At 56.6% G+C, this 9,094-nt stretch overlaps 1 protein-coding gene across 1 annotated transcript; it reads left to right on the top strand.

Annotated features, from left to right (window-relative positions):
- Positions 1–939: 939 nt before the first annotated feature.
- EMH_0055460 (CMCG kinase (incomplete catalytic triad), putative) lies at positions 940–7,890 on the top strand (the record flags this gene model as incomplete). Its single annotated transcript, XM_013500807.1, has 16 exons — positions 940–1,604; positions 1,832–1,979; positions 2,167–2,314; positions 2,534–2,812; positions 2,943–3,312; positions 3,513–3,878; positions 4,068–4,200; positions 4,377–4,517; positions 4,627–4,686; positions 4,984–5,066; positions 5,322–5,478; positions 5,665–5,768; positions 5,920–6,122; positions 6,200–6,434; positions 6,565–7,088; positions 7,667–7,890. 16 exons carry the CDS (start codon positions 940–942, stop codon positions 7,888–7,890), a joined length of 3,840 nt encoding a protein of 1,279 aa, XP_013356261.1.
- Positions 7,891–9,094: the final 1,204 nt, after the last annotated feature.

Here is a 9,094-nt window from a genome sequence, read left to right on the forward strand (position 1 = left end):
TCAGTGTCCTCAGCGTATTCTACAATTGCTGCTCCAGCTGCAGCTTGTTCCTGTTGTGGCTCGGCCTACCGCTCGGGGCTCCGCAGGCCTTCATGTTCTGTCGAGGCTCCATTCATGTTCTGTCTGGGTTGCAGCTGTTTTTCGCTGCTGCTGCTTGACCCATTGCCTAGACCCTTCATTTCCTCTCTTAGGTAGTGCTCTTATTCTCAGAAGCAGCTTCTTCATTCCTGCTTGACCAGCAAGTTAACCGCCGCGCGCCGCTCGTCTCCTGCGGTGGCTTTCTGGTGCTTGAGGTCGGTGCTCACTGGTTGCCGCCAAACAGCCTGACCTGATTTAGCAGATATTCCGGGGTCTGTTGCATTGGACCTCCTGGACTGTACCACAGCAGCAGCAGCAGCAGCAGCACCCGCAGCAGCAACTCACGCTTCATGTTTACGGGGAGTTGCACTATGTCGGCGGAGCCCCTAGAGGGCGTGGGTATTTGCGTCAGCGTTTCCGACCGAGTTTTCCAGTGTGGATCTTAGCTGCAGCAGTGTGTCGCTACCAGCCCTGGCAACGGCAGCAGGTGGCAGCAGCACTAGCAGCGGCAGAATTCAGAGTGCCTTTTACGGTTCATCAGCCCTTGTGGTCAGACCCTGCAGCTGTCTGCATATATTGCTTTATATAGCGATAGCACGGCTTCCATAGCCTTGCCTGCAGCAGCCTGCGTGGAGTTTCAGCTGCCGCCTTACCGGCAGCAGCGCTGCAGTATCTGCTGCTCGTGGTGGTGCCTTCTGCGCCAAAGCTGTATACTGAGTGGTCTCTGTCTCAGCGCACCTGGGGCCTTTCACTCTTCCCCATCCGCTGGTGAAGCGAGCTATGTGCGACGCAGAGCCAAACGTAACGCATCGGCACCGTGTTTAGTGGTGGAGTAGGATTTGCAGCAGCAGCCTCCGGGGGATGGTACAGCCAGCAGCAGCAGCCGCGGCTGCCGCGGATGCGGCGACAACAGATGGCGTTGCTGCTGCGGGGGATGCCCCCGCAGGATCAGCTTCGCGGGAGCAGAGCAGCAGCAGCGGGTGGACCGACACTGCAAGTGTAGATTCTGCTTCAAGTGCCGTAATGCCGCCGAGGCGTAGTGATAGCGCAACAGATAAAAGGGGCCTCAGTGAGTCGCCTCCGGGGGCCTTGTGGGCTTCTCCAGCCTACGAAGCTCGGGAGCCTGGTGAGGGAGCAGAGGGGCAATTGGCTTCGCCGTATTCATCGCTACAGCAGACCAGCAGTCGCAGCAGCAGCTGCAGCAGTCGTAGCAGCCGCAGCAGCGCCGGTGGCGGGTCTTCCGGGGGACATGCGGGAGGAAGCCGCCACGGGGGAAGCAGCAGGTCGGGTACTGGGGGAGGCAACGGGGGCCCTCGTGACTGTGAGGAGGGGGGCCCGGAGGGGGGAGACCCTTCTGCTGACAGTGACGTGTACTTCACGGAGAGCGACGATGAAGATCATCGGGAGTACAGGAGTGGCGGCTATCATCCCGTGTCTGTGGGGGAGATATACGCGAATAGGTACCGCATCGAGGCGAAGCTCGGCTGGGGCCACTTCTCGACTGTCTGGCTCGCAACAGACCTTAAGTGAGGGTCATTGCACACCCTAAACCCTGCCTAGAGATCATATGAACCCTACTGACCAGAGGCAGCAAACGAAAGCATGCGGCCGATGCTGAAACACGCAGTTTCAGGGGCTGAAGCTGCCGCAGGGGCATGGCTACCCCTGTCGCAGCAGAGGCGCAGCAGTGGGGGATTTTGGCTGGTGTAGGGTTTAGGAGTTGTGTTTTTGCGGGGGGTTGTTGCTGCCGCAGAGCTGTTCCCCTCGAGTTTGTGGCGCTGAAGTTCCAGAAGAGTGCCCGGCACTACACAGAGGCAGCAGCCGACGAAGTGCAGCTGCTGACCAAAGTCAAGGACGGCATGCGCCACCCCTGTTGGAGAGAAGCAGCCAAGTCTTTCTCGGTGAGTGGCCCTTCCCGTGTCTAGCTGGCGGTTGAGGGCTAGCTGCTGATGGACCCCCCCCCCCCCCCCCCCNCCCCCCCCCCCCCCCCCGGGTAGGTGGGTGTACGTTTTGGCTTTTAAGCCGTTAGGGCTTGTTTGTTAGGGTTGAGTTATGGTTGAGGTGCGTTGGAGTTCTTACTGTCTTCAGAGCGCCATCCGTGAGCGGCATGAGGCGGCGGGTATGCCCTATGAGCCGCCGCGGAAGCTTCCGCTGCCTCCAGTGGTGTTGTTTAAAGAGCAGTTTCAGCACAGGGGCCCCAACGGAGAGCATATGTGTCTTGTCTTCGAAATGCTAGGTGAGGCTTGCCCGTACCAAAGAAATCAAACAAACTTAACCAAGGGAGACGTGCAAGCACCCTGCGGGCTGGCGCACGGGGGTGGAGCTGAATGCTGTGGACCGGATGGTGCCGACAGCTCGGTGGCCTTAGGGTGCAGTGTTTATATCTGAGAAGAGCCGAGGGTGGAGGTATACTGGATAAGGCCAGGGTGTAGGCTGTGTGGTTTATGCGTCTTAGGCCCGAATTTGTTGTCTTTAATAAAACGCTACAACTTCAGGGGGTTGCCGCTTCCTCTGGTTCGGCGCATAGCGCATGACATACTGCACGGGCTGCACTATCTGCACGACGTCTGCGGCATTATCCATACGGACCTGAAGCCTGAAAACGTCTGCGTGTCGGCCTATCCGCTGCCGCCACCCAACCCGCTGGTGGCTCCCTTGTCCACCGGCCAGCAGCAGGAGCAGCAGGAGATGGAAGGTCTCACCGCCGAAATGCGGAAACGGCTGAGAAAGAAGAGTAGGTGTATAGTTGCTCAGCTGAATTTTAGCTTCTTATTGTTGCTGCAGCTGAGACATCGCTTACTGCAATGCACGTTGCCGCTGTGGACTGTCCGTTCGTGTTGCGCTGCTTCTGTCGTGTGCCTTAGAAAAGCGCAAGCAGCAGCGCCTCAAAAAGAAGGCGGCAGCAGCAGCTGCTGCTGCTGCTGCTGCGGGTGAAGAGGAAGCTGCCCAATCCGAGGAAGAAGGGGAGGCGGAGGAGGAGGAGGAGGAGGGAGAAAAGCAGCAGCGGGAAGCAGCAGGGGCAGCATCAACTGCGGCTGCTGGTGCAGGCGCGGCTGCCGGCGCGGCAGGGGCTGCAGCCGAAGCAGCTAGCAGCAGCGCAGCAGCGGAGCAGCAGGAGGGGGGTGCAGTGCACGTGCCGTACGTTAGGCACTTGCTCAAGCCGAGCCGATCGGATCCTTCTCTGTTGACTTCTTACAAGGACGAGATCCATGCGTTACAGGGATCTCTTCAGAAGTAAGTCGGCAGAAGCTGCAGGCATTCAGGCCTGAGACCTAAACACTAAACCCTAGAGCCTCATTGTAACCGTAAACCCTATGCCCTTACGACGACGCTTGCTTACACCGAAGAGTCTTTGGGATGTATGGAAGGACTGCACAAAGCAGGTGCTTGTTGTTGATATGTGTGAAACTCTGCTGCTTGTGGGGGCCGTGCAGACACGTTTATAATTACGTGGGGTACTCACAGTACCAGCCGCAGTCGGCTTACTGCTGCCCCAAGACGGGAGGCAGGGTCCTGTACTGGCTGCCTAAAGAGAGGCCTGAAGAGGAGTCCCATCGGGAGGCAGGAGAGGAGGCAGAAGGAGCGCGGAACCGCCTGCCGCTGCTGCACGACGAACTGCTGCTCCATCCGGCAGCAGATAGGCTCTACAACCAGAGACTGAAGGAGGTGGCGCGCACCAGCGATAAGAGAGATGCACATGGCCATCTTCTGTACGGGCCGTATATCAAACTCGAAAATGAAGAGCAGGCCGAGAAGGACATGACCATCGTACAGACCTCGGAAGGACCGATTTGCATCAAGTCAGCAGTTTGTCGCATGTTGTTTCCGCGTATGCTGTTGCTAATAGGCGCGCCTATTCGTGGCTTTTGCCTGTGACTTGCGCGCCGAGCAGATTTACATCGCAGTGCATGTGATGGACGCGCCTGTGCTGCTGCACACCGCACCTTATCGTGTCTGTGGAAGATCGTTTGCTTGTGTTGCGCCTGCAGGCCTCTGCCTCCCAGTTCGTTTGCCTTCGAACATCCGAACGCGGTGTACAAGCTGTGCGACTTAGGGAATGCTTGCTGGGCCCAGGAGCACTTCACTGATGATATTCAGACTCGTCAGTATCGCTCGCCAGAGGTGTGACTCCGTTTCGGCTGTATATTTCGCTGCTGCAGCTGAGGCGCTGTGGCCGTTGAGGCCTAGCCTGTCTACCCGTCCGCCAACTGACTCAGCATTTGGCCGCTGTGCTTGTGATTGTACCCATCGAGAGTTGCTAACGTTGGTGCTGTCGCTGTGCTGCTGGTTGGCTGTAGGTGATCATTCGCGCTGGATATGACTGCACGGCGGACGTGTGGAGTTTCGCTTGCATGGTGTTCGAATTGGTAACGGGGGATTATCTTTTTGATCCGAAGAGCACCAACGATTTCGACAGAGATGAAGACCATCTCGCTCTGGTGTGTCCTGCTTTGCTCTGGGGAAAGGGACATTCTGTGCATCTCAGGATTGGGGCATTTGGAGGCACTTTGTCAATGGGAAGACTGGATGTTGTGTTTGTGCATGCAGATTATCGAACTTGTGGGGCCGATGAGTTTGAATTTCGTTTCCCGCGGCCGTAATTCGCATGTAAGTGCAGCCGGCCGAGCGCTTGACCCCGCACTCCATAGACTTGTTCTTGACTGACGCGTCAATAGTAGGGTCATGGGTTTTCTTGGGGCTTGTAGAGTTTAAGTGTATTCGCTGATCTGTTGCGACATGGCGTCTCAAGTGAAGCATCGACGACTTAGAGTAGCATAGGAAGGCTTACAGCAGTGCAGCGAAGGCTCCGGATGGGGCTTCGGTATGTAGGCTTCATATTTTCGGTTTCAGTGTCTGTGGTTTAAGACATGTGCGGTAAGATGCACTGCGTGAATGTGGATACAGCGCTTCTTCCGGGAACGGTCGACGGACTTGCGGCGAATTGATGACCTGCGGTTTTGGCCGCTTGTGGCTGTCCTTAGAGAGAAGTGAGCTTGGGCGTTGGGTTTAGTGGGTCAAGACTGAGTGCTGCTCAGAAAGCGATCGTGTTTGTAGTCGGTGGCAGGTGTTGGGCTGTATAGGCCGCCCGCTGCGCCAGGCGAGCCCGCCCTCGCATTCCAGGCTTGAGCAGTATTTTGTGCCGTACGCTCGTTGCTTCTTGGTGACCCTTGAGTGGGTTTAGTGGGTTTAGCAGTTGCGTTGCTTCATTTCTGCTTTACTTTGTGCATTGGGCGTTGGTGCAGATACCTCATGGGGGAGGCGGAGGCTGTGGCTCTGTCTGACTTTTTGGTGCCCATGTTGGCGCCCGATCCGCTGAAACGCCAGGGGGCAAAACAGATGCTTGACCATCCTTGGCTGCGGATGCGCTCCCCAGAAGACGAGGTGGCCTACTGCGAGATGGTTAGTATACAAATCAAACACGCCGGGGGGGGTGGGGCGAGAGGGGAGAAACTGCTGCTGGTGCTACTGGTACAATTGCTGCTGCTACATGTGGATCAAAGCTTTTGACCGCCCGCGGTTGAGGCGGAATCTGGATCTTAGGGTGTACGGTATAGGGCGTAGTGTTTACTGTGCATGTGGCTGCAGCGCAACAACATGCACGTCTCCAGGCCAAACTTGGATGCGCCCCTTCTGTCTCTATCCCCTGGGCACTCGCCGGCTGACATCGCAGTGGGCCCCAACGCCTTATGGTGCGCAGCCAGCACACGCGTCATTAGTAGCAGCAGTGGCTGTTCCCTTCTATGCATCAATTACCTTCATTTTGAGTGTTGTACTTTGCGTTGAAGCTCACGCAGAGGGTTCCATGTACTGCTGCCGCCTATTTCTCTGTTTTTTGTGCAGTGGCCGCCGCCCTGAGGAGGCCCACGGGTCTGCCCCGCCCGGAGCTGGTGCGGGGTGTATGTACAGCTCGGCTCCGGGGTATGGCCCATCACCCCCCGTGATTGGGGTGTCGTCACCCTACGCGCTACAGCAGCACCAACAGCAGCTGCAACAGCAGCAGCAGCTGCAGCTGCAACAAGAACAGCAGCATCTCTATGGCTCGGGTCCAGTTGTTCTACCCGCCGGTGGAGGCCCCGTNAGCTGCAACAAGAACAGCAGCATCTCTATGGCTCGGGTCCAGTTGTTCTACCCGCCGGTGGAGGCCCCGTCGACCCGAGCAGTGAGCTCTACACCCTGCAACGGCAACAGCTGCTGCAGCAGCAGCTGCAACAGCAACAGCAGCTGCAACATCTACAGCAGCAGCAGCAGCTGCAGCACATGCAGCAGCAACAGCTGCTTATGGAAGGACTGGGGCGTCATGTTGAGGGAGACAGGAGCAAGACGACCCAGGCTACTGGCGGAATCCTTGGCGTTGTGTAAGCTTCTTCTGATGTTGCTGCTGCTGTTGTTTTTGCTGTTCGCGAGGGAGTTCGAAGTTGAGAGTATTGGATATAGCCCTGCAAGGGTTGCAATATTGAACATATGGTTTGTTTTTTGACTGTGCAGTGGGGGGAACAATACGGGCTGCAGCAGCACGGCAGTGACGGCGGCAAGCAGCAGCAGCGGCAGAGCAGGTGCAGCGACAGCCCCTGGAGCAGCAGCAGCTGCTGCTGCAGCTGCATCTGCCGCGAGGATGCTGATGGGCTACCCGGGAACGAATGACCCGCAGTACTTCCGCGCCAGCAGAGACTGTTGGGATGGCCGGGCCGTCCCACCTTTCCCGCCCATTGGCAGCAACAGCAGCAACAGCAGCAGCAGCGGAGCTGGTGGCCTACGTCCAGAGGCCAGCGGAGTGAACTGGATGGTTCGCGGGTATCAGCATTCAGGGGTAGCTGGGACAGGAGACGCTCCCCAGCAGCAGCAGCAGCAACAGCAACAGCAGCAGCAACAGCAGCTTCCTTCTGCACGAGGAGGCGCTGGCAACTCTCCTGCTGACAAGCGTGCGGACGGCCTCCACCAAGGGAGCGGCGCCCGGGTCTCTGTCAATCCGGCCGAGACGGAAGGCGAGGCGGTTGCTGCGCCTGCAGGAGGTGAGGCACGTTGACATGCAGTACACAGGTGGATCCTCGGCGGGGTTTCTGTAGAGCCATTCACCCTACACATGTAACTTGCTGCATAGCTAGCCAGCTACTTTAACATGCCGACGTGCTGGATTTCACTTTCGTAGTCGAGTGACGGGTGTGTGGTGGCTGAAGTTGAGACTGGAGTGTTGCGAAAACAGAAAGGGCGTCGGACAGGTCGTATGCACGTGGAATGCAAAATATAGTTGTGTATATGCGTTTATCTCGATCCACATAGATTCATGCATTCATGTTATGCATACCGTTGCGTGTACACATATGTGGACTTTTCGGTTGGAACACGTTTGTCTAAATACGACCCACAGAGGCCGATGCAGTGGCCGGGGCGTTGCGGGCGTATTCGCATGTTAGCGTTTAAAGCTCTTCGAGACCGTCCTGTTTCTTCAGGGCGTAGGGGAGATTATTTATGGTTTAGCTTTTTATGGTTTAGCTGAACATTTGTTGTGTGCAACCCCTTATCGTGAGGCTCATCGGGAGCATTTCGCTGCTGTTGTTCCTGTTGCTGCTGCTTCTCGATCCACTCGCAGATTGGGGAACTGTAGGCGGACCTGTTTCTTGGATGCCCGAAGCAGCCGTGATGCAGCAACACCAACAGCAGCAGCAGCAGCAGCTCGACCAGCAGCAACAGATGCGGCAACACGTACAGGAGATGCAGGAGAGAAAACAAGAGTTCTTACGCCAGCAACAAGAACTGAACAGAATGCTCAAGGGGGTGCAGCAGCTGCAGCATGGTTTATCAGGGAGCTCCTGAAGCAACCCCAAGCGCAACAGTGGCACTAGAAGGCGCTCTCATGTTGGACCTTCTGAAAGCCCTTGACCGGCAGGAAATCGGAGCAAAGCGCTCTAGGCCGTAACGCACGTGGGTGGAACCGGCTGCAGCTGCTGCCCCTGCTGAGCGAGGAGAGCTTGGCCTTCCTTGCACACCAGCACAGAGCACTAGCACGAGAGCTCGAAGCCTAAAGGACCCTTGCAAGGCTTTTCTCTTGCCCAGTACCCACACTGCTGCAACGCCAACTGCAGCAGCAGCGGCGCCATCAGGTGGGGCCGCTCGCAGGAGCTACAGCAGCAGGAATTCGGGAATAAAGAGACCGCATGCAGTTGTCAAGGGGACCTTGACTTTCGCATGTGTGACGCCTGTCGCTTCCTACGGCAGAACAGCTACAGCAGCTGCAGCAGGAGGCGCAGCACGGCACATGAAAGAGATTATTTTGCCTCCTAAGAGGAGATGGGTTGCTGCAATTATTTAGCTGGGCTAAATGGCATTTAGCGGGTTGTATGTTGTGTTGTGAGCACAACCCCGACGAAAGCCTCAGCGTGAGCGGTGCGGTGCCGCTGCAGGAGGGAGTAGGGTGTGTGTACACCGCAGCAAAATCGTACTGCTGGCGACGAGCAGCAAGTTAACGATACGCTCAAAGGTGTTTGTAATAATTATTTATTTATGCGCCATCAGCGGGGCAACAGGTCTTAAGGGGAAGCATTGCAGCAAATGAACGAAACGAAAGAGAACGTATCTTAGCGCTTTACTTGTTTGAAAGGCAAGTTAGGAGACAGCGGTGCGAGGGAAGATGCAAGTTAAGTGGTAGCCGTAGGCACTGGTAGTATTAGGCGCAGTAAATGAGTAAGCATAGATAAGACTCCGAGATGTAGCAATTGTTGCATGGAAGTGCCAATTGGTATCGGCGGCTGGGGTGGCGGACCACTTCAACTGTATTCTACAGGGCACTTCTTGGGTTGTACTGTTTAGGGCAAGATGGAGAGCTAAGAGTAACGCCGGCCTCTTATAGAGTGTACGAAGGGTAGCCCTTCTGTTTCGGTGGCTTAGTGACGCTTAGCGGAGTGTAGGACTGGTTTGCAGCGGAAGGGCGTGCTGCACGTCTCAATGCATGTTGAAGAGTCCGTTTAAGTGACTCAAGTTGCATCCCGTAGATAGGCACGAACGCTCAAGATTGCGGGCA

Source organism: Eimeria mitis, genomic scaffold, assembly GCF_000499745.2.
Source record: "Eimeria mitis Houghton genomic scaffold, Emh_scaff59, whole genome shotgun sequence".
Taxonomy (NCBI): Eukaryota; Apicomplexa; class Conoidasida; order Eucoccidiorida; family Eimeriidae; genus Eimeria; species Eimeria mitis.